General features: G+C 45.3%; 1 protein-coding gene and 1 non-coding gene across 2 annotated transcripts in view; both read right to left on the minus strand.

The window, feature by feature from the left end:
* Positions 1–3,016: 3,016 nt before the first annotated feature.
* COMP (cartilage oligomeric matrix protein) overlaps positions 3,017–25,127 on the minus strand; it is a 32,258-nt gene continuing 10,147 nt past the window's right edge. The window contains exons 4-19 of the mRNA XM_007430330.3: positions 24,780–24,952; positions 23,235–23,372; positions 21,579–21,656; positions 20,268–20,426; positions 18,596–18,700; positions 16,205–16,312; positions 15,235–15,394; positions 14,720–14,838; positions 12,861–12,913; positions 12,086–12,279; positions 10,757–10,935; positions 9,159–9,207; positions 6,743–6,939; positions 6,326–6,498; positions 4,461–4,600; positions 3,017–4,163 (exon numbers count right to left, since the gene is read on the minus strand). Of these exons, the coding sequence (XP_007430392.2) occupies positions 4,114–4,163; positions 4,461–4,600; positions 6,326–6,498; positions 6,743–6,939; positions 9,159–9,207; positions 10,757–10,935; positions 12,086–12,279; positions 12,861–12,913; positions 14,720–14,838; positions 15,235–15,394; positions 16,205–16,312; positions 18,596–18,700; positions 20,268–20,426; positions 21,579–21,656; positions 23,235–23,372; positions 24,780–24,952 (2,075 nt within the window). The 3' untranslated portion in view covers positions 3,017–4,113. The remainder of the gene's footprint in view (positions 4,164–4,460; positions 4,601–6,325; positions 6,499–6,742; positions 6,940–9,158; positions 9,208–10,756; positions 10,936–12,085; positions 12,280–12,860; positions 12,914–14,719; positions 14,839–15,234; positions 15,395–16,204; positions 16,313–18,595; positions 18,701–20,267; positions 20,427–21,578; positions 21,657–23,234; positions 23,373–24,779; positions 24,953–25,127) is intronic.
* LOC112540888 (U6 spliceosomal RNA) lies at positions 23,092–23,198 on the minus strand. The gene has a single exon (XR_003084933.1). It is a non-coding gene; the product is annotated as a U6 spliceosomal RNA (small nuclear RNA).

Here is a 25,127-nt window from a genome sequence, read left to right on the forward strand (position 1 = left end):
ACCACTTTCTGGTTTACCAGATGAAAAGGAAGGCTGGCTTTACCGCACAGCAGTTTCCCCAGTCTGGGGCCTACGTGCTGCCCAAGTGCTCTGATGCAGAGGTTGCAGAGTGGACGCACGGCTGATACGTGGTCCATGGCTTCTGTGCATTTCCATTTGCTGAGCGCTCTGATGGAGGCACCTGATTTGATTAGGCCTCTCCCTTCCCACTCCAGATTGCAAGATAGATGCTGCTTTTTCCCACAGTCAGACTGGCCCCTGTCTCACATCCCTGCTAGAATGCGGGTGAGGCTGACGGGGTGCTTAGCTGAGAAGTTAACTGCAAACTTAAGTGATTAAATTAACCATTTTTTTGCTTCACCTTCTGACTTCATGAAGGGGTCTTCAAAGTAGGGGAACGTATACCCAACCTCAGAACAAAGTAGCTGCGATTCAAACTTGTTGAATATTTGGAGTGGTTTGAGTTCCAGGGGAGCAAAACATGAAATGTTTGAACACTTTGCCATTGAAAACTGGGGGAGCTTGAAACAAGCCCTCCCTCCTTGATTTTTATTTTTATTTTTTTATCATAGGGCTACCAAAGTCCATGGGTGGTAATTCTTGCTGAGTGCTACCTGTAAACAAAGAAAACTTGGCCAAGGGGATGCATTAAAAAAGGGGGGATTTCTAAAATTCCCACAGCAAGCCATAGAAGCAAAAAATTAAGCATATTTTTATGACCTCTGCCTGCACAAACAGCCAGCCACAGAACTGAGCCAGCAGAGAAGCAACCGAGTCTTCACATCACCATTGCCCGTGAACAACACAACAGCAGCAAAAAAAATACCCATTTCTGCCTCTTGGCTTGAGGATTCCTAACAATGTGCGCATTGTGTTGTTTCTTCATTTGGCTGCCTCCCTGAAAAAGAAGGCCCACGACACGTAGAACATAGAGGGAGAATATTACAGCAAATGAAACCTGTGCCTGCTGTTTTACTGGCTAATGTCCTTTTGAGTTTCAGTAGCTTGAAAGAAGTACTTAAGTAAAAATCCAGCCAGCTCTGTGGCCTCAAAACACCATGGGATAAAATTTCCTGTTTTGCGGCGCTCAGAACAGTTGGCCCTGGCCCCGCTTTGAAGTCAGACATTTTTATTTCCTTTTCTCTCATGCACAGTACGCGCACAAACTCTTAAGTAGACTCTATATTTTGGGTGCATACCCCATAGTTTCAGTAATAGAGGGAAGCTTGGTCTTTTGGAGGGGGAGGCAAATTTGATTTCAAGGGTTGGGTCTCAGATGTCAGGACTGCAAACGCCATGGGGCTGCTTTTCCAGGTTGCAAAAGTCCAAGCCGTGGCTCTGTCTCAAAAACTTCCTTTGAAACTGGTCTTCTTTTAGTGGATTGTTTAAAAGCCTGAGGACCAGCCGCACCACGTTGTGCGTGGGTGTTCTTATTTGCCCTGATACAGCTGCGTATCACAGTGTCAATACAGGTTATGAGATGATTTTGCTCTCGGCTCCTGAAAAGTCACGACCGAATTTCCCAAGCTGCCGATAATTGTAGCCAAAATAACTCTTTGTGATCCCGCTTATGTAATTCCTTTTCCATTTTTTTTTCTGCGAAAGGAAGGTTATTTATTATTCTGTAGGAGGTTTGCAGTGAGAGAGTACAGAAAGCCACGGACTTGACTAAGGTGTGGCTTTCAAACAGGGTCTCCCGGTCGTGGCAGACCTTGGGCCCAAAGGCACTGGTGTGAAAATAAGGGCACGTGGACTTGCCCGTCAGAGAGGATTGGGCCACTGCAGGCCTTCCCAGCACCTCCAGGGCAAAGATGTGAGATGTGAATCAGGGCTTAAACTGGCAACACAATTCATCAGAACTTATTTTTAATTGGGGATTTGATTGGGAGGCCACCGCAATTCCAAAACATCAGTATTTATTCTGTAGGCTTGCATTTCTTTCTTGGGGAATGCAGTATTTCCCACCTTAAGTAGTTCCTAACTATGGGCATAAGCAGTTGCACATTTAACATTATCTATGTTTATAGTACAACTTTTAACTGTATTACTGGAAACATCCAGAACATTTGACTAAAGTTAGCAAGTAAAAATGTAGTTAATTCTAGCTAGTAGCATGGTAGCTGTTAAGACATGGCTTTCTTTGGGGGAGGAAATTCATGTCTTTTCTTTTCTTTTTTTTTTTTCCAAATTTCTTACGGGATATCTGAAAGCATGAAAAATACAAGGGGAAAAAGAAGTTTTATCTGAATAATGTAAATTCAGCTGCGTAGAGCAGCTTCTCTTATAGACAGGCAGCTAAAACAACATACCCACTTCATATCTGAGGGTGAATTGAAAGGGGAAGGGAACAGTCTACATTTTTTGTATTTGAACTGTGTAACATCCTGTTTACAAGGTTTTTTTTTTTAAACCATGAGGACTAGCAGAATGACTTTACTGATATATGCAAATCCTACCATTGAGCTACAGGTTTTTCGGGGGGGAGGGGGGAGGACTTGGGGCAGGAGCAAAGGAACTCTGGAGCATAGAAGCTTAATTTATTGTGGCTTTTTCTCTCTTGGCAAAAAAAAAAAAAAAGCCCTAAAGATGGCTTTGTAAGCGTGTGCGTGTGTGTGCGTGTGCGTGTGCGTTCTTCTTTTTGCAGACTAAGGACATGACAATGATGTGAAGAAAAAAAAACAGCAAAACTCTGTGCACATTCTTTTCAATCTCTCTTTTTGTTTGTCCGTTTCCCTTTTTTCTGTGAAGGCTTTTTTGTCTTTGTAACTTTGCATTATTTGTAAATGAAATGTAATAAAGTTCAGCTGTTTTTCTCTCTGGCTGCTCAGCTCTGCTTTTCTGAGGAATAATTATTTAAGTGGCGTTTCCGCTGTCACCGATGGGAGGTTTTGTCATTTTTGAGGTGCATCTCGTCCGTTGCGTGCCCCACCCAGCCAGCTTTTTTTTGTCCTTTTCAAACCCTTTTCTGAAAGGAGCAGCAGATAAGAAATACAACCTGCCCTTTGGTAGACAAATGTTATTTTATTAACCAAACAGTCTGTATTTGTACAAAAGGCTCTCTGAGTTTCTCTTAAACAAGGAAGGGCTACATTCCCTAGGGCAGTGTTTCTCAACCTTGGCAACTTTTAGACATGTGGACTTCAACTTCCATGGCTGGCTGGGGAATTCTGGGAGTTGAAGTCCACATGTCTAAAAGTTGCCAAGGTTGAGAAACACTGCCCTAGTGGAATGTGCCAAGCATCTTTGATTCATTGGGTTAGGTGTATTACTTCAGGAAACTAGCCCAAGGACTATTGCATCTAACTAGCACTGCTCTCCAGGACTTAAACCAAGAGTGACTTTTCCATCACTTGTGACATGGTCCTCAAGTGGATGTGGGACCAGGGGCCTTCTCTGTGCAAAGCAGCCATTCTACTACTAAGCCGTGCTCCCCACCCACAACGCTTGGAGGTCTTGAAGGCCTCCTGCATGGCTTCTGAAGCAGATTCCCATCAACTCTGAGGTACGTTGGAGTGGTGGAGGTGGTGGCTTTTCCCGGACCAAAGATGAAGCCTCAGCTTATACATACGCTTCCCGGAAGGCTTCATTGGAGAACCGGAATGATCCCCAAAGGACGCCCTCCCTTCCCTTGATGATTTTGCAGGTGAATCCAGAGAGCGTGGAGCCAAATCCAGGAGACCCAGTGGGCGGCGGCCTGTGTCCCACCTCGGCATTAGCAGTGGCTGGCCCAGGTAGACTCAAGACAAGGGCAGGAGATGCCCAAGGAAGCCGCTTCTCTGCTGGTGACACTTCAGCTTTGCAGGAGCCTTTTGTTCTGTCCACCCTCTTGGACTTCTCAGCAGCTGCCACAGAACATGAGCAGCTCTTCTGCACTCCTGCAGAGCAACGAGGGCTTGGAGGGTGCGGGTTGAAGCAGGTCTCGACTTGGGTGATTTGGGGAAGAGGCCGGTTCTAGGAGGGGTAGGGGGAATGCCATGGTGGCGGATGGAAATGGTGCTTGCCAGGTATTGGGGGACCGTTCACAATTTGCTATATCTTGAAGAGAGCAGAAGCAGTGTGTGGCGCTGGCACAAGAAGTCTCAGGCAATTCCTTCTGGGCAGTGGCAGTGGCGTTTAGTAGTCGTGCTGGTTCCGGTAAGACTCGTAGTCTTCGGGAATCGTGTCTGGGAACAAGAAGGGGAAGGGAGAGCACGTGGACCAGAAGAGAAGGTCAGCAGCTGAATGCATGCCAAGATGCTCTGATACGGGGGCACCTTAGGGTGGCTACCGGGGGAGCCTCTCGGGGGGATGCCAAAGGCCTCTGTGGAAGATCCTGAGCAAGGCAGCTCTGGCTCATGAATGCTCTCCAAATCCCCCAGCTGAGGACCATGCTTGCTCCAGTGATGCTCCAAGACCTCCCTCCCGTGGAGTCAAAATGGCTTTGGGGACCAAATGACAGGACGGGGTTGAGCCTCACTCACCATTGCAGCGATACCGCAGGTTGGACCAGATGATATTTTCCTGGGAGAAGCAGAAGACCCCCAGACGGCCCCCTCGCATGGTTGTGTCGAGGACAATGCCGGTGTCTGCCACCACCTCAGACCCCTCATAGAACCGAGCTCTGAAGTACAAATCCGGAGAAGGATCTAGCTTAAAATTTCTGGCCGTTGCAAAGTTTATCCTGAGTCCCACAGGATGTTGCCTTGAATGCTTTTATGTTCCAGGGCATCCAACAAGGGTCTGGTCAAAAAAGTCAAGATGGTGGCTGTGATGGCACAATCGAAGCTCCACCTATTTTTATGTGTGTCATGACACATAAAAACAGGCGGAGCTTTGACTGCGCCATCACGGACATCATCTTGACCTGTTTGACCATATCCTGCAAGCACCCCAGTGTCCAAACTCTAAAATAACAGCTAAACCTTGGACTAGTTTTTAAAGTTGATCTTGAAATCAAAAAAGGAATAAACTAAGGCTGATTGCCCACTATTTCTGTAAATAGGTTGAACACTTCTGTTGCCATTAAGCATCTTTTAATAAAGGGGAACAGCCTATGTCTTGTTGAAGACTTTCTGAGCACCACTTAAGGCATTTCCCACCACTTAACAAATGAATCTGGGAGATTACATTGCTACAACTGACAACAGAGAGCTGTAAACATCGGTAGGAACATCTCATTAACGTTTTTGGAGAACGGTATATATTCACACCTTTTTAGACGCCTCAGTATTAGACAAACTTAAATATAAAGGCTCTCTCGCAAGTCAGCTTGGAACTCTTCAAATGATATAAAATTCCCTTCAAATCTATGAAGAAGTCATTAAGAATTGACTACCAAAGTATTTTACAGAGGGGACGACAGCTTTTTAAAATTACCGTATATCAATAAAATCTTTCTAGCTTGGAAGGTTTGTAATTACTACCTTTGGTGACAATGCCCGTTTAGTTTATTCATTCTGATTTGATGTTTTTAAGGAAACTGGGAAAATGACCAATTTACTCAATTACCCAATCTCTGGTAATTAATTTTTATTCATATTTCCCAAGATACTCATTTTTTTTTTTTTCTGATAGGTGCATTTTACTATTCGGTAATGCTGAAAAACTGTAATAGCTGCTCCATTTTGGATGTTCTGCATACCTGTGCCCCAGAACTGGCAAAAAACTTCAGTTCTTTTTCACAGAACTGTAAGGTGCTTTTTTAAAAAAAATCCAGGATACTTAAAAGTATGGGAAATAGCACTAGATGAAAAATTAAGACAACAGAACAGATTCTTTAAATATCCTCCAAAGTAAAGACTTTTTCTTCACTCAGTCTTCAGTTACTTTAAAGTATTTCCTAATCTGTTACTTTTAGCAATACAAAAGTCTTTTTAGATAGAAACACTGAATATGGATGTTCCAAATCTCCATATTTCTCCTTAAGGTAACCATATGCTCCTAAACGTTTTTATTTGTTTTTCATTGTTTATCTGGTTTCCCCATTTTTATTACTCTGGCATGTGTTTCTCCCTGATGTTTTCTTAACGTTCTGTCTGTATAAATAAAATCTCTTATTCAGTTTAAAGCATGGGGCTGTCTTTGGAGAGGAAAGCCCAGGTCAAACCTACAAAGACAACAGGTTTGGCCTCAGATGCCTTACTGACTACCTTAAAAGAACGAATTCTCCCAACGTTATATAAACTTTGGGAACAGAACCAGTCAGTTGGACCAGGAAAGGTTCCCCCATTTGCAGAGCCACCACCAAGAAGGTGCCATCCCTGATGTACCCAAGTGGAGTCCTTGTGGTGCTCTGCGACCAGAGCTGGGAATGGGACCGCCCTGGACCACCAGTCTGCTTCCTTACCGGATGTAGCCCACCTGGGGCCGGTGCTGTAAGAACCAGCGGTAGGAAGTCTTATCTTTCCAGCCGACGTTCCGGGGGTCTTTCCACAGCAGCTTGACCTGGTCAGCAGTGTCCCCCGTGTGCCAGAGGGAGTTACGCAGGTATTCTCCAGGCCCAGTCTTTGATTTCACTGCCTGGGGAGGAGAGGAAAAGTTGTGAGCAGGAGAAGCAATGGTGTGACCCTCTTTCCCACTCCTAATACTGTGCCAACAGGTAGAGGAGATGGAAGACACCACCATTTCTCTCTCCAATTTTTAGATGGCTTCCAGAGAAATTCAGGTGTGTCCTGAAAGTGGGCTGTGTTTTCTCCCTTCCCCTGATCGTCCTCCCTGGTTGAGCTGTGATGAGAAGGGAGCCAGAGGGCGGCTCTGCCCTTACCTTGAGTTGGATGCCAGGTTCGGCCACGGCTCGGAATGGGTTGGCCTGCCAGTAGGTTTGTTCCATCTGCTTCCACATCACCACATAGAAGCTGGCGCTATCCTGGTAGCCAAAGATGAACCCTGCATAGTCGTCATCCGTGGCTGTGTTCACATGGAAGGTGCCCTCAAAGTCCACTCCATTGAATGCAGTGTACCCTAAACCCAAGTGAGGGAGAGGACAAAGGGTGTCACAATATTTATTGCATTTTTATTTCTTGTAGCTCATGTAATATACTGTGAGAATAGCCTTGAGGAACAGGAAGAAGAGCCGCAACCAAGACAACAGTCAGAGAGAAGCAGGAATGTAATTTGAGAAAGCCTCTCAGGCTTAACCCTCCCTAGTTCTCTTGAATGTAAAGGCAGGGAAGGGAGATGTGCATTCAGACTTCCAAGACTTTGTTACTGTCACAATAAAAGTAGTATCATCATTCACAAGTTTGGTTTCCTGGTCTGGACTACCTCATAGGGCTGACATCTTGCAAGTCTAAATGTGCTCCACCCTCCCTGCTTTACATTCAAGAAAACTAGGGAGGGTCAAGCCTGAGACGCTTTCTCAAATTACATTCCTGCTTCCGACTCAGTTTCTCTTCTCTGACTGTTGTTGGTTGCGGCTCTTCTTCCTGTCCCTCAAGGTTATTCTCATAGCATAACACATTCCCCTCTTTGGCAGCTCAAGACAGTTTCCATGGAGGTCTTTCTTTTTTATCATCGTCCCAGTAACCCCATGAGTTACCAACTTTCAGGTCAAGGGGGACTAGAATCTAGGTCTCTGCAGTTCCACACCCTGCTATACTTCTAAATACGCACGTTTCTGGATTCTGGGCAGGTGAATCTTCATGGATGGACAGCAGATGTCACAGTGATGTTCTTAAAAAGACTGGGGGGCTGGGGGAGGGAAGCATCCTGTGCCACAGCAGTAGGGCAATAAACTAGGTTGAATTCCTGGGAAATCATAATTCAGCTGCTAGATTACAAGCAAGTCCCTGTTCCAGAGGTAACAATGTTAGAGGTGACTTTCTTTGGCTGTGAGAGTCCAGGAGACTTTAATATTTGCTTGATTTCTCAATGGACAGGCAGCCCATTGTAGGCAGCCCCTCTCTTCCCAACCCCAACCCTGTGCTTTCCCAGGTTGCAATTTATGGGTACATTTCTCAGGAAATGTGCACATGCCTCGTTTCGAGTAACTGAAGCTGAGAAGTAGCTTCCATCAAATACTGTGTGTTCTGTTTATGCATACCTCCCTCCCTTTTCCACTGCAGCGGTCTAGCTCTCCCCACGCCAGCTCCAAAACGGAGAGGTTCACAGCTTTGGGGGGCGATAGTCTATCTGCGGTGCAAAACTCAAGCCCTGGATTGTGCACTGCTTTCCTCCAAACCACACATACAACCCTCACCCAAGCGCCATTAATGGGACTGAAGAAGGAAACGATCAGATAGGAGTAAACCTATTCGCTATATGTAATGACCTTTGCTCCAACTTGAGTCAGGCCAGATGAAATTGAAGATTTGGCTGGGCCTCATCTACGTGGAACATGCACACTGACAGGCCACTGAAAGCTGAACGTTGCAACTGACTTGTGGGCTTCTGTTCTAACTCTTGGCTTCTATGGGTTGGCCCTTCTGGGCGATTTCTTCCCTAGGACTTTCTCTTAAAAAGCGAGCATTACGGCATGGGGACCTCGAGAAGGAGCATTTCTGCATCCTGCATGTCATGCTACTCTTGCATTCTCCTTCCTGGGTTATATATTTCTTCAGCCTGTTTTCGCTCCTTCCAGGAGATGCAACTTGGAAAAAAAGTAGAAGTCTCCAGCTGATCATTTGTAGCAAGCAGGCTAAAAGGTCTGGCCCTGTGAGATATTAAATCACAGATTGTAGTAGCTAGGCTGAAGTCATTCCTTCCTATGCACATCACGTCTCTTGATTATCTTGAACCCTAAACTTTTTGCTTAACTTTTAAGTTAAGGATTCTGCATTCCTGCCTATACATTGTTTTTGCTAAATGTTATACACAGAATATGTATTCTATAAAGCAGTGTTTCTCAACCGTGGCCACTTTAAGATGTGTGGACTTCAACTCTCAGAATTCCCCAGCCAGCAATTCTGAGAGTTGAGAAATACTGCTATAAAGTAAGCAGAGAAAGACTGTTCATCAACCAATTCATAAATTATCTATTTTCTTTATTAAACTCTTGCTACTAAGTATGACCGACCTACAATTATGCCTGATTTATAATTGATTTAAGTATTTTTGTTAAAGATACTAAGGACTGCAGTAAAGTTAGATTATTGCTAATATAGGATTTATATATATTTGAGCGTCTGTTGAAAATATTTTTCAAGTGATTGCTTTCTTTCAGCGCTTGCACTGTAACTTACCCACAGCCAAACCCGGGTCGCTGTTCATGGTCTGAACAATCTCCATGCCCTGCAAAAATTTGAATTTCTTTTTTAATGCCATAGATCAGGAGCCCCCAACCTCCATCTAAAATTTCGAGAACACGTGGACATTTTCAGAAAGTGACAAATAGGGGAACGGGGCTTTTGCCCTCCTACAAAATGGCTATCAAGAAGATGCCACAAAAATCATTTTATTCACAGAATACCCCCTGTAGTCTTTCAGCAAGACACTCTTCAGTAGACTTGCTCATCTATGGCCTTTTTCTAGACAGTGTACGCACTTTCAAACAAAGCTGAAAGTGATTTTTTTATTTCTTAAGAAATAAGAAATACAATTATCATTTTTATTTCTTAAGAAAACTTAGGGAATCTATTTGGGCCCCGAAGCATTCTTGGAAATAAAAAAATGAGGGTGATGGGTGATGTTTTCCTTGGCTGCAGATCTGCTTCCTCTTTTTAAAAAAATGAAAAGTGTGAAATGTCAGAAAGGGAAAGGAGTTTGGCGAGAGTGCCAAGGGAACTGTCTTCCAATGGAGTGATGCATGTGGGCACCAGGTTGAGGACCTTAGCTGTAGATTGCTGGGAAGCGAGAAACAGAGACACTGAGTGGAAACCCTGACTGGCTCCTGCTGTTGGAAGAATATCATTTTGTAAATGGGACAAATGGGGGAGTGGGGTATCTCAACACTACTTATTGTGCTAGCAAAATGGAGCCTCAGCATTCAGGAATAGTCTACCCTTCAGTGCAAGAGACATCCCAGAAGAAATACATTAGAGGCAGGGAGACAAAGAAGTGAGGCCTAGGGACCTCTTAGGCTACACGTATGCTTCGTCCGCATGGCTCTTTAATCCATGCTTGGTCCTCAAGATGGCTTGCCTTCAAACAGCAGACAGAGAACCCTTTAGTGGGAGGGGGCTATGGGTCTCTTCTGTTACTCCCCAATTTGCTTTACTTGGGGAAGAGTAGGGGAACTGAGAAAGGAGGATGTTGTCCTAAATTGTTGGGAACGGAGCTGCTCTGGACCAGACCCTGGTTTGCTCCTCCTGCGCCATTAACTGGATGGAGAACGGAATTGTGTCCATGGTGGCCGAGGGTTTGCCCCAGCAGCCTTGGATCATCTTCACCTGGGAAGGTAAGTGATATCCCAGGCCGGAGCAGGATATAAAGGTCCTCCAGTCCAATTATTCTCCATCACAGAAGTCTAGCCTTTCCCAGCCTGAAGCTGTTCAGACAAGTTAGACTTCAAGTCCCACAATTCCCAACCATTTGGACTTCAGCTCCCATCATTCCTTGTCAACCTCGCCATTGGCTGTGCTGATTGGAAAGTACGGCAGTGAAAGTTGGGGTACCACCTGAGTTCTTTGTTGGGGGGAGACGCCTCTGACTCGTCTCAGATGCTCCCATAGAAGATCCAGGCTCACCCTCCACCAGAGCATTTGGAGAGCAAAGCAATCATTCTGCAGCAGCAGCCGAAAAGAAGGGTCCGAAGCTTTTTCGATCGTGCAGAGCAGCGTTGGGGCACAAAAGAACAAGCACGTCGGGGCATAACTGAGCAGCCTCAGGGCTGATAACTAACCCGGTTGAGGACAATCCAGTTGGGGTCTATCTGTGCATCACCTTCAGGATCCAACACTACTGTCTGGAACGCCCGGAAGTCAGTCAGCGTCACCTGAGCATTTTCGGGACAGACGTCAATCCTGTCGATCACCAGGTCCTTATCAAAGTCATCTTGACATGCATCCCCAACACCGTCCCCTGCGGAAGAAGGAGTGGGGATCAGCTTCCCGCCATCTCCTGGGGTTCCAAGGTGGCACCAGGGCCACGCGCTTCACATACTAGCTAACATGGGACTTTTACAGCCACGCAGCATATTAAGCACGGATCAAAGTCTTTTTTCAGAGATTTGCAGAGGACTTGCTCTCTGCTCTCATTACGCAAATCTTGGAAATGCTCCCCTCCCTCAAAACAGAACCAGTGCAAATCATAGGCTTCGTCTGTGCCCTAACTAATTTTTTTTCGGTGAATTTATAAAACAGCAGACTAGAAGAAGTGAAAGTGGAGGTGACATATGCTATCTTGGGGTGCAGCAGCAGGAGCATAGAATCCAGATGGTGGAAAATAATGGTGCCCCCCTACTGTACCTTGGCTGGACCCCATTTCGAGAACAGGGTCCAGTTCTGGCACCAGAATTCAAAAAGGACAGTGACAAATTGCTCAGAAGAAAGCTACAAAGATGCTGAAGGGTCTGGAAACCAAGCCCCACGTGGAATGGTTAAAACTTATTTCTGGGGATTTGACCTACAGAAAAGGCAACTGGAGGGAGGTATGATAGCAAGCTTCAAATTTCTGAAAAGTGGTCATGCAGAAGAGGGAGTGGACTTCTTCTCTACAGCCCCAACAGGTAGGACTAGAACCAGTGGGTTAAAATGACAAGGAAGAAGGTTCGGGGTAGATATGAGGAGAAACTTCCTGTCTTTGACCTGTCAGCTAGTGGAACAGGCTGCTACATGATGAGTTCTTCACCTCCAGTTTTCAAACAGATGGTTGAACATCTGTCAGAGATGCCCTAAGGCAGTGTTTCTCAACTCTGGCAACTTTTAAGATGTGTGGACTTCAACTCCCAGAATTCCCCAGCCAGCATGGCTGGCTGGGGAATTCTGGGAGTTGAAGTCCACACATCTTAAAGTTGCCACAGTTGAGAAACACTGCCCTAGTGGATCCTGCACTGGCAGGGGGTGGACTCCATGAATTCTATGCCTCACTCCACATCCAGGATTGTGTGTGTGTGTGTGTTTCAATTTTGTTTTGGCTTGGTTGTGGGCACTAAGGGACAACTGTTCTGCGTTTGTGCATTTTTGAAAGCCTCCCGGGGAAAGAGTTGAGAAAGAAAGCACGTGATCCTCACGATTTGTGTCCTGCTGGCCAGGATTGGGGACCAAGCGACAGTTGTCAGGCCCTGGGGCCTTACGATCTGGGATGCCATCATTGTCATCATCGTCGTCACACTCATCTCCAATCCCATCCCTGTCAGAGTCCAGCTGGGAACTGTTGGGCACCGAAGGACAGTTGTCACGGGAATCCTGGTGGCCATCTCCATCTCTGCCAGACAAGAGAGAAGAAAACGTAAAGTTTAGGGATGACCAAAATAAAAGAAGGGCAGAAACGGGAGATCTTGGAGATGTCTACCCAAGCTCATTCTCCCCCAAATTGCTTGCACAACTGCTGTTGGCACGCCCGTTTGAATTCTTTTCAGACTCCCAAGTCCAAGCCACGTGCCTCCCAATGAAGCCACCGAGAACTTCATTTCCACCTCACTGTTCTCCCATCAGCTTAGCCTAGAGCTTCGCTGGATCCTGACATTAGGAGAACCCTGAATGACCCCATTGCCCCTGATGTAGCAGGGCAGTGCTCTGCGTGGATCTCCTCCTCCACCTCTTTGGGGAAAGAGAAGGTAGTCATATCAGCTTTCTGTCCTGTCTGGTAACTGAAGCCATTCAAGCTCCCCCAACTCAGTGTGTCACCAAAAGAGTCTGCCTGCAGCATCTCTGTATGACTTATTACTCTTGAGTTTGTCTCCCTCCAGCTAGAAGGGATTCACTGAGCAATTATTCTTGCAAGGATGCATCCAGAAATTCAAACCTCCCCGCATCTGGAATGATGGCAGACGTTCTTTAACTCACTGGTCCTGGTTGGTATCACAGGGGTCACCGACAAGATCGTGGTCAGTATCTTTCTAAATAATGAAAAGTACACAGCGGTTTTAATTCTTTTAAGCTCCCTTCCTTTAGAAACCTCCCTAAGAGGCTTTTATCAAATGCAGACTTGGAATTCTTGAATATTTTAAGTAACATATTTTCCATTTCCAACAATGCTTCTATCTTCAAAATCTTCTCCGTGAAGTCCCAAATTCGTAAACACACCCTTGCGCTCAACTTACATTTCTATTGAATTGTTTAAGCCATACTTGTTTACAGAAACATTTGAAGTAGGGGCTTCCCGTGATCAAAAGATAAGGATTACATTCTGTGCTTGATTTTCCATGCTAATTTACCCAGGAGAATGAAAAGCAAAGGCCCCGTCCCAAACTATGACTAATGAAATTCCAATTAAAACAGCCCTCTACACTTCAGTGGAGAGCTGGATTGGAAAGATTGTCAAGCCAGGATAGATGGCTTGCAATCGGGGGGGTTGGGTGGACATTCTGTACTTCCAGAAACTACTACAGAATTCACTTTTCTGCAGCTCTTCTCAGAGACTCAGATTTCACTTGGGGCAGGCCTTAGCTCAGCGGTCAGTCTTTTAGATGTAAAATATTATACATCCAATCTGGTATCTCTGTTCCAAAAATGCCTTAGGAAAAAGGCTGGGAAAAACAGCTCTCTGTTCAAGATCTTGGACAATGGTTGTCACTCAGGACACTGAATAAGGGGCTAGATTAATGAATAATCCAGAGCAGATCTAAGGCAGGTAGAATTCAGAAATGAGTATAGGACTTTATAATGGGTATAATGTAAACAGGTCACAGAATTTCACCCTTTTTTGACACCGTTTCCTGCACACAAGAAAGAAAGGATTGGCCTTCAATTGGTGGAGTATTTGTGAGCGTGCACTGTCTCTGGTAATGGCAAAGGATCTACGAGTGATGGTATGGATGGCTTTCTTTCTTCCAAGAAATGTTCTGCACATGGACTCATCTTGGGGGTCCCCAGAATACCTCCCCTGACTCAGCTTTGCAAGGGAAGATTGGGAATGATGGCTAACGTCGTAATGGCAGAGGACTGCCGTGATGCCAGAGGCAATCAGGTATAAGGGAAATATTTGAGAGAATTTTACAGAGCAAATTTGCCCCCCTCCACTCTTAGCAGCAGAAGCCACCCTTGGAAAAGATTCCATTACCCACACCTGTAGTTTAGTCTATGCCTTCCCACCCAAAGAAATAAGTTCACATAATACACTTAACTCAGCTTCTAAATGAAGCATTTTCTGGATTCACCCCAAAGCACTAGTTTTGCATGTCAGCCTAACCTACTTATTTCTTTGGGTGGGAAGGCATAGACCTACAGGTGTGGGTAATGGAATCTTTTCCAAGGGTGGCTTTTGCTGCTAAGAGTGGAGGGAGGCAAATTTGCTCTGTAAAATCCTAAGCAAGGTTAACACTATTGTTAACCAGACTCTTGGTAACCGCCTAAAACCCAAGTGATTTTTCTCCAAACACAGTTTTCACAAGTAAGATTCACTGATATGAAAGAGGGGGTTACAAGAATTCCAGGCACTGGACCAATTCCCCTTTAGAACCAATATACCCTTACGTACTTCGGGATGGAGGTTTTCTGATTCTCTTTCTAACAGCCTTCCTGTGATCCAGTGAGGAGACAGGTCTCCTCACTGATGACAGGGAAGCTTGCTGCTGGCTGTTTACACAACAGTCTCCAAACCCTTTATCAATCTGGCAATTGACTCTTACGCTCAGCAACTGCAGCCTTTTAGGTCATTAACTGACTTAGCATATTGCATGAATCCAAGCCAATGTCTCACTTACCTGATCTGGGTTACTGATGAAGGGGCAGCTGTCACACACATCGCCTACTCCATCCCCATCACTGTCCCTCTGGTCTGTGTTAGGGACCCTCACACAGTTGTCCACAACATTTTTAATTTCTGTAAAGAAGGAGTGAAACCACAAGAATCAAAGAATGTGGGGATTCGCTGGGTCAAGGGGGTACAAGATGGGGTCTCTGCTCTTAAGCCTCAGTTGTGACAAGGCTGGGAAATTTGGGGGGCACCCCAAATGGGGCACACTTGCCAGAATACGTACCAAGTTCATGGCATCGATAGTGTGAACTAGGACATTTGGGAGATTCCTTTTAATGAAGAGCAAGCTAAAAAGTAGCATGTATAAATAATGGTATATTCAACAAACCATGATTGAAAAACAGGCTTTGCACAGTGGTGATCCTGCTCTGTGAAAGTCTCTGGGGAAAAGACTTTTTTTAAAAGGGCCCTATAACTGCCCACTTTCTGAGCCCAGCTTTTGGGGGTACTGCCCAAACTCACGGTCCCCATCCATGTCGTTGTCACACAGGTCCCCCCATCCGTCGCCATCGCTGTCCCGCTGGTCATTGTTCTTGATGTTCCGGCAATTGTCACAAGCATCCCCAAAGTTGTCCTGGTCTGTGTTGCGCTGGTCTGAGTTGGGCACAAACACACAGTTGTCCTGGAGGGGCGAGGATTAGTAAGTCAGGAGGAAATGGGAAAACCAGGGCAGCTTTGCAAAACTGGAACAGCTGACAAAGCCTGTTTGTCCAGATGTTGATTTTTCCCTGCAATACCCAGATGTTTCAAGGAAAGCTGGCAAGCAGGATAAGTTGGGAAAATCTGCTGAAATAGCCAGCATCATGTCCCAAAGCTGCTGATGTTCTCTTTAGGCATCATACAATGGCTTGGAGTTAGAACAAGGATTCTTGGGTCTTAGGAAATATATGGGAATCAACCGTCTTGTGTATGGCTGGCTGCATATACCGGCCAAAGTCACGTATATGAGATGGGCGGCCATCTACATTTATTTTTAAACAAAGAAAGAAATGTTATCCACTTGAATCACAGCATAACATTAGGTTAACATTCACATAAGCAAACGTTCCTTAAAATTGGAAAGAGTCTGGCAGGACCTTTTCCAGCTAACCAATTTTCTTAAAAGACATCAGCTTTCATGAACGGCGGCTCACTTCATCAAGCGCGTGCCGTGAGCTGCACCTTACAAAAGCTGGTGGCTTTTAAGAAAATTGGTTAACTGGAAAAGGTCCTACCAGACTCCTGATTGTTGACTGCTATAAACCAATGTTTCTCAACTTCATCAACTTTAAGACAGGTGGACTTCAACTCCCAGAATTCCCCAGCCAGCATGGCTGGCTGGGGAATTCTGGGAGTTAAAGTCCACCCGTCTTAAAGTTGATGAGGTTGAGAAACACTGCCCTGGAGGGAAACAGGCTGAAGACCGCTGGTCATGGTCTTGAGAAGTTCTAACCTCTGAGTTTCTTATCCCGTCTCCATCTGCGTCATCGTCACACGCGTCACCAATCCCATCCCTGTCAGCATCTTCTTGGCCGGAGTTGGGAACCGTCACACAGTTATCCTGAAGGGGAAATGTCACTTTTTGAGAGAGATTTCATCTTATCCTGAGGGTGCCAGCCGTGACACCAGATACCATTTAACTGGGGTGCTGACTTTTAATTACTCGGCAAAATATTTTTCACATCTCCCTTATTAGATTTGGACCATGTTGGTCTGTAGGTGCCAGGAAAATTAAGATATATATTTTTTTGAATTAAGACATTTATCTATTTATTTCTCTGACTTCTGCACCACTCCGGTCGGATCTAGGAAGCTTACAGAGTCCAACAATATGATTGAAAAAGTCAAATTCCCAAAAATACATCAAAGAAATACACTTCCAAGGGGGTCTGCAGGGTATAGTCATAAAAGTCAACAAGGCGGCCACCACAGTGCAATCAAAGCCCTGCCATTTTATCTGTGCATCACCAAGCTTCAAACTCACTGTCATGGCCGCTATCTTGACTTTGCTGGCTGGGGAATTCTGGGATTTGAAGTCCAGACATCTTAAAGTTGCCACATTTGAAAAACACTAATTTATAGAGATGATCTAGAATTCTTTGACTATTTGCTTTAAGAGAAATGTGATTAAAGGAAATTCAGCTCCATGGCTGCTACGCACTGAGAAATCTTCCATCATATTATTTTAACAAATGTAGAGGATATTGAATGCCTTTAATTGGCAAAGGCGTCCTGCAAGGTTTTCACTGGACCAATTATAAGTATGTATTGAGAAAGGTGGATTTAATTTTCCATACTTCCAAGCTAATCTTTGGATGTTTATCCCGGCTTTACTTGCTGGCTGAAATAACAAACTTCATAATTCACCTCTTCTTTCGACTCAGCTTGAGGGTTCTCTGACCCCACTGAAACCCGGATAAATACTGAAATTATTGGGTCATAGATAAAAGTGTAATCGGTTTACTCATGAAAAGTTATATCCCAGGACAATTTCAGTTTTAAAATGGTGTCTACGTCTATTGGGGAGAAGGGGAGAGTAAACTGGGCCTTTCAGAGTTTTACTATTTTGAATCCACTCGGTTCCAAAGAAACCATTTGAAAGGCTTGTGCAGAATTAAAAATGGGGTTGATTTATCTCAGAATATTTTTTTGGCAGTTTATTCAACATTTATTATTTGGTCTATTTGCTCCAGATGCTACTGCTGTGGTTACAAATGTTGGCAGAATTAACTATAGCCGGTAACTTTTTCATATAGAAAGCTAAAAGAAGTTGAGAACAAGACTGACTTATTTACATGACCTCCGGAATGTCCTGTTTTGTTAAAACCAGCAGAGGATTGCTTAAGCAACGTGAAATTAATTTCCAGTGGCATTCACATGAGGTTAATAGCAATAAAACATTTTGTTTCATGCACACTGAACTCCTCCAACATTGCTTAAGAAGGACTGCATAAAATTGCCTTGTTGCTGGAGATGAAATTCAGGAATTGGGTCATGAATACATACAATATTTGCTTGTCACATTTGGGACTAATATTAACAGTATCAATATGACTACTGATAGATCCAATAGAAACACGTAGTCCTTCGGGTTAATCAATCTATCAGGAATCAATTGTGGATTTTTCAGGCATGGCAATTGTCACATAATAGTGTAAGGAAAAAGCTACATCTGATTTGCAGCTATAGATCTTTGATACGACTTCTCTATCTCTTTGAATTTTCTTTGCTTGTTTGGATAAGGATCAGAAAGGTTGCCTTTGAGTAACATCGTCCACATTTTTGAAATTATTCTAATTTACTTTCAAAGCCCCTTTTTTCCTTTCCCCCAATTTCTGAGTGTGCTATGACCATCAAGGTCTAAAATCTATGAATTCCAAGATCAACCAACCAGATGCTTCTGAGATTAAAGACTTGGGCTTCCATAATAATAATAATAATACAAGCATTTTAAAAATGTGATTTTCAATATTTTCCTTAACAATCTCTAGGATAAATTTTCATCTAGAAAGAGTTCTAGCAGGGTTAATGCATTCTGTAACAAAACATTGACTGAGAAAGGGGTTGGATTGGGAGTGAATACAGAACAAATTCTAAGGTGATGCTCGTATGCCCGTGTCTCTCTCCATAATATCAGTTGTTCTGTGATTTTTCTCCTCTTCCCCAAAATAATGAACATCACTCCAATGAAATATGAGCTCCCCAAACTTCCCTCCCTCCCTCTTCCTCCCCTGCCTTGGGGGCGGCTTCCCTGATCCCCACTGCAGCCAGAGGAACAGATGAAATCAGAATTGGCCCAAAGGCTGTGGGCTGAGGAACCCCTAACTCGGAGGAAGTCTCTTACCTTGCGACATTTTTCATCAGTGCAACTAAGATTCTCATCAGGAAATCCATCAATGTCGGTGTCTCTTCCACAAATGTAGCCATTTCCTGCCCACCCAACGATGCACTAGAAGCAGAGGGAATCATGAATGCCCATGTCTGCCACCGTCTCCCAAGGAAAACAAGGACCCCAGCTCTGAATCGGGGCAGACCCAGGCATAGGACACGCCTGCCAGGGAAGAGGAACCAAATCCTACTTCTGAACCACCCAAAATCGCTGGGAGTTGGGCAGCATATAAATTTAAATCATCATCACCACCACCACCACGTGGGACAATGACTCAGTCAAGACCTGGATTAGCATCTACCTCTAAAAGAGACCAGGAACTTGCATGTCCCCTTGCAACATCCCTTGATCAACAGCTTGTTCTTCCTTTGCTAGCAGCTTTAACATTCCTGTTTTCATAACAAAAATTACTCCCCAGGTCTTCCCCCCTCCAGTAAACATTATTCAAGGCTATACTCTGCCTGGCGATGAAGCAACGGAGTTTAGCACAAATTTTGGTGATTGCCACTGCTATGTGTACCACAGTTACTATAATAATGTATTTGATGTAATTTTAATGCATTTTTAAAGTGTTATTAATAATTACAGGTCTATGTATTTTACTGTTGTGTTTCTGGCCCATAGGCCGTGATAAAGGTTTGATTTGATCTGAAGCAACGGAGAGTAATTTCAAAGAAACCCTCTTTTTTTATTTGTTGGTTTTCTTATATCCTAGGCCGATATGCTATAGCACTTCAGTTGTAAACCAGGTTAAAACAGTAGAATCATTACGATCATAGATGAGAAACTGAAAGTAGAACAGCACCAATACAGTACTAAGATTATACACCAAGTAACAGAAATCACTTTAAATCCAGCAGACACCCTACTATGAAAGGAAACACCATCCCCACCCCAAGAGTGCAGGAACAGCCAGGCTTTTTGTACTGTTTCTGAATTCCAGTAGTTGGGGCCATTCAAATTTCTGGGAAAATGCTGTTCCCCAAAGAAAGGCAACGGCAACTGAGAAGGCCTGACTCTACTCCTTGCTGATAACATTCCCTGGAGAAGAGATATGGAGGGAGTTCATTCTTCCAGATCTCATTGGCTAGTAGCCAGTGCAGCTCTTGAAGTAGTGTGATATTTGTGCAAGCCAGGAAGCGTCCATCTCTGCTTGAGCTGTTGCATTTTGGACCAGCTGGATCTTCCAAAGAGTCTTCAAGGGCAGCCCCAAGTAAGTGCATTGCAGTAGTAGGAATGGGTGACTGTGAAAAGGTCTTCCTAAACCAGGAAGGGTCATAACTTGCCTAGCAGATGAAGCTGTTCAAAGGCCCTCTTAGCCACGGCTGCCACCTGTCCCTCCAGCAGGAGTGATGAATCCAGATTACAAATTAATTCCATACGGGAGAGACAGTCCTGTCCAGGACTAAAGATGGAATCTCCCTGGAATTGGACAGCTTCTGCACCCAAAGGCACCCTGTCCTGTGAAACTGAGTGTAACCCAGTGTTGAACCTAAAACAGGTTCTGAGCAGTTCAACAAACCCAAATTTCACCACCATTCGAAACAGAGAAACTGCAGCATCAGTTTCCCAAATCTTGGAACTGTTTGGGAAGTAGGTGAAGAGCCAAGGAAAGCCTCCAACTCACCTTGCAGAGGAGGGTCCCATCACGCTCGACAATGCACTCTGCTTTCTCATGACAAGGACTCAGTTCACCGTTGGGGCAACGTCGCTTGGTCTTGGCCCGGCAGCCAGAAGTCTGGTCCCCTACAAAGCCGCTCTTGCATGCCCCACATTTGTAGGAGCCCTGCCAGAAGGAAATGTGGTAGTCAACCAGCTGGATTTGCATCCCCTTCCCTCCCCAGCAGATGTGCGAAACCAGTTCCATTACTCCCGTGAGTCCTTCCTTCCCCTTCACACTATTCCATCTGCTGTCTCAGATGATGGAGTGACTCCTGCTAGCTAAGTCTGTACAGCACCCATTGCCTTCAGTAGGAAATGCCGTGTATCCACTGAAGAATCTTTTGGCATTCTGACAAATCAGCCATCAACAGACACATAATGATAATCCCACCCACAGACCATTTAAAAGACATAACCAAAAGTCAAGGAAGGACACAGACAGCCCAGGGCACATCTTCCCCAACATCCAGCATTCAGAGAAGCAGGAAGCAGCACCAGATAAATAATCAGGGAAGAAATAATATCCTAATTCAAGAAACTAACGAAGAAGGAACACCCACCCACCAACACTGGCAGGGCAAGCTACTGTAGATAAACAGGGAACAAATCCCACTCTCCCTCACCCTGGTGATGTTACCTAGCCTGGTAATGAAACATCTGTAGGAAAATAACCCCACTCAGAGAACATCAAGGACCCCAAAAATCCTTTTTTCTGATTTTCATTACAGCACCCCAGTGGGGTTGTCATGCCCTGAGATTCATAGAATCCCTCCCCAATACGCAACAGATATCATGCTTCCCTTTGCTTTCAGCGCAAGGCCTTCCAGTGTGACATCGCTCACTGGTTCCATTGGAGCACACGCTCTAATGGGCCTCCCAAACCCAGATTCTTCCCCCGGTTTTCAGTGGATGCGTGTCCAACTGGATGCCATCCATGGCTTTCAATGGGACATGCGTTCTGATGCTTGTCCAAATACAGACGCATGAGGATTTTTAGGCCAGCATTGCTGGCTAGAGCCAAGCCTTTGAAGCATCAGTGGGATGGAAGCAGTGTGAGTCAGAATAGTTGCCTGAAGCTGACGGCACTTAACTGACCGTGGCCAATCTTGACAAGCTAAGCAACCCAGCAAGATCAAATTGCTGGGGGATAGGAATGATACTCTGAGACATCTGGGAGGCACCAGGTTGGAGAAGGTTGCTCCAGTTGTTTCCCACTCCATTGGTAACAAAGCCCAGCTTTGAGGAGGTATGAGACTGGCTGGCGAAGAAGAATTACCGGGGTGTTAATGCAGATGGAATTTGGCACGCAGACTCTGGCGGTCCCTTCCTCACATTCGTTAACGTCATTACAGACCTGTTTGGCAAAGGAAACACACAGAGGTCAGGAGGAAGTGATGGGGACACCGTGGATGAAATGACGCTACCCTCTCTCTACAAGCTTTCTCAGCAAAGGCACCCTGTTTACAGAAGGGCAGCCCAACCAGTGCCCCCATTAGCATTATTTCGGTGCCAGCTGAATCTTTCCATTGTCCCAAGCTTTTTAATTTTAATTGTATTTGAACTGTGTCTTAATTGTACTTTAATCCCTATTCTTTTCGATTTTGAACACCGCCTTGCTGCTGCCTAGTTTGTGTGCTGTCCTTATTTTGTACTTTACTTCAGTTTATTCTGTAGGCTTTAACATGGATTGCATTTCGTAGCCTGTATTATTGTAAACTGCCCTCCTCCCCAGCTTCGGCAATTCGGTGGCTTAAAATTTAAACAATAAATAAAATAAAACAACAGCAGAGAGCATTCTCCATTCAAAAACCCTGGAGATCCTGGGATAGATGAACCTCCAGTCATGCCCAACCATGGCCCTCATTTATTTTTCCTATGTTTACATGTGAATGTGCCCATTTGGTGCCAAGTCAGGCTAGATGGCAGTCCCCAGGGAGTCATATCACATCTGGATAAAATTCCAGTTCGGCCTTCCAGTTGGATAAAATTATCTTTTTTCCCCCATAAAGGCAGCTCTGGATTTCCCAAGTTCCTGAAGAGCACGTGAAAATGCATTCACCAATTTAATTCCCCAGTCACCATCCAGACTGAAAATGGTTGCTTTGTTCATTTATTTTGCAAAAAAAAAAAATCTGAATAGGGTTCCACCCATTCTCCCCTCTGCAAAAGCTGCTGCTGCTGCTGCTGCTGCTGTTGTTGTTATCATCATCATCATCATCATCATCATCATCATCATCATCATCATCATCGCATAACATACCAGATTTAACTGTGGTTGAAAGAAGAAAGTGTGGATAACTGATGTGGCAATACCAGGGGATAGTAGAATAGAAGAAAAAGAATTGGAGAAGATCACAGAGTATCAAAGTCTCAAAATCGAAGTTGAAAGATTATGACATAAAACCAGCTGTGGCGGTTCCAGTGGTTATCGGCACATGGGGTGCGATACCAAAAAATCTCAGACGGCACTTAGAAAATCTGTGCATTGACAACATTTCCATCTGCTTGGATCTGTACATATACTAAGCCAATACATTACAACATCCTAGGTCAGTGCTTCTCAGCCTTGGCAACTTTAAGACGCGTGGCTGGCTGGGGAATTCTGGGAGTCGAAGTCCATGCGTCTTAAAGTTGCCAAGGCTGAGAAGCACTGTCTTAGGTTCTTGGGAAGAACTTGATGTGAATGACGGCCAACATCAGCTAAAGAACTGGCAGTTGTGGTTTCACGTTGTTGTATATATAATAATAATAAAACTTGTATGCTGCCCAACTCTCAATTACTCTAGGAGAAAAACATGGAGCGCTTCATGAATTTGCATGCCATCCTTGCACAGGGACCATGCTAATCTTCTCTGTATTGTTCCAATTTCAGTATCTGTGCTGCCAATGCTAATAAATTCCTCTCAGAGAAGAAGATCCTTCTCGGAGTTACCTGCTTGTGGGTCCTGGCAAATGCTAAACCGACTCCTTCCAGCGCCGGTCCTCTATAGCCAGGTGGGCATGACTCACAGTAGAAACCAGGGGCCGTGTTGATGCAGCGGACTCTGGGGAAGCACGGGTTGGCTGTGCACTGCAAAGAGAAGTTGTGCTCATTGGGGACTGAGAGGACATCTGTGCCTTTGCGGCCCACCCATCCAGGCACCCTGTTGGGAAAGGGCATTTCTGAGATGGGCAGAGGGCCTCCATCAGGACCTTGGACCTCAGTAACATGAAACAGCTACATAGCAGCTTGAATCCAACTTGAATCTCCTTGGTCCGCAAAGGGGTGGGGCTCTATTGGCTGTGAACCCAACCATCTCCACGTTTTCCAGAGCTTGATTCTCTGGAGATCATGGAACAGCACTAAGGTGAGGGCAGGACATTGTCATGCTTGCAAGAAAAGCCTTCTGCAAGCTGGTGTCCTTCAGACACGCACACTTCTAAAAACAGCGGGCTGGCCATGGATTTGGGAAGAGGGTCCAACATATCTGGAGGACCCCAGCTTGGAGAAGGGTGGTCAAGAATGGAAGCAGTGTCATTCCTGCTGGGGAAAGGGTCCTACTTTCTGGTGGGACTCTGCTTTCAGGACTGGGAAACCAGCAGAAAACTGGGACAAGAAGATCTACCTCATCCCATCCCATGCCAGCCTGCAATATGAGAATAGGAACACTGGCCCTTGAAAGCTCTTCGTGTCTTTGAAGGGATATGAAGCCTTCTGCTTCTTCCTTCTGCTACACTCAGGGGACTCCACAGGGATGGTTAAAAAAGTCAAGATGGTGGTCCTGACCATTTGTTTGAAGGTTCAGTTATGTGGTCATGGCCTCCATCTTGAGTGTTTTGACCTCCACCCCACCCTCCTGGCTCCACCACCCTTAAACACCACCCCCAGGACCAACAGCTCTAGAAAATATTGGTTATAATCCTAAGCCTGCAGTCCTCAAGACATTTTTTTCATGCGCCACCATTTTAAGGAGGAAAGCCCTGACCTCAAGCCTAACTTGGCATAGTTAAAAGGGAAGGAGAGATCCTACCCAAAGAAGAAAAACTCAGAAAATTCTACCCACCCTCATTTCCACAAGGGTCTCCCCTCACAGAGCATCATCCCCCAGCCCTCCACAGCCTGTGTCCCCCCAACCTTCAGGAGCTCTCAGGACTACAAAAAGGGGCCGCCTCCACTCTAGAACTTATTCTAGATCCATGCAAGGAAAAATAAGCCCCCTCCCCTCGGAAGCCAGACAGCTTCAAACACGTCCCAGGATCTTCTGAGATTCTAAGACTGCACTTTAGGGGCAGAAAGGATTTCATTCCAGGGGACAGTTGGAAAATGTCTGTTTTTCTCCCAGGGATTTTGCTGGCTTGAATCCGAGAAAGGCCCCTGGAGCCTGACTCTGCAAAAGAGCAAACCAAGGGCAGGAGCCCCCATCCCACGTCCACCCACCCTCCTCAGCCCTTTCTTTGGGAGGACTCTGGCAGCGAGTCGCCCTTTGGAGCAGCTGACCTCATTAATGTCAGTGCAGTGAGTTCCATTGCCTGTGTAACCCAAGGGGCAGGACCCACAGTGGAAGCCGCTCGGGGTGCTGGTGCAAGTGACCCCTGGGAAGCATGGGTTTGGGGAACAGTGGTTCAGAGCTGTCAGGCTGATTCCAGGCCCTATTGCGCCGGTGTTCATCCCTGGAGAGAGAAAGAGAGAGAGAGACTTGGTTGGCTCCATTATTACTTCTCCTCCTCCTCCTCCTTCTTCCCCTTTCCCCTTCTCTTTCTCCTTTCTGGCTATTGCATGTCACTGATGTTCTCTTGCATTCCCTGGTAATCTTTGGAGGGGAACAGCAATAATTCCCCTTTAAAT

The sequence above is a fragment of the Python bivittatus genome, unplaced genomic scaffold (genome assembly GCF_059951505.1).
Source record: "Python bivittatus isolate LINGU-HERP-01145 unplaced genomic scaffold, Pbiv_v1 ctg000580_np1212, whole genome shotgun sequence".
Classification (NCBI taxonomy): Eukaryota; Metazoa; Chordata; class Lepidosauria; order Squamata; family Pythonidae; genus Python; species Python bivittatus.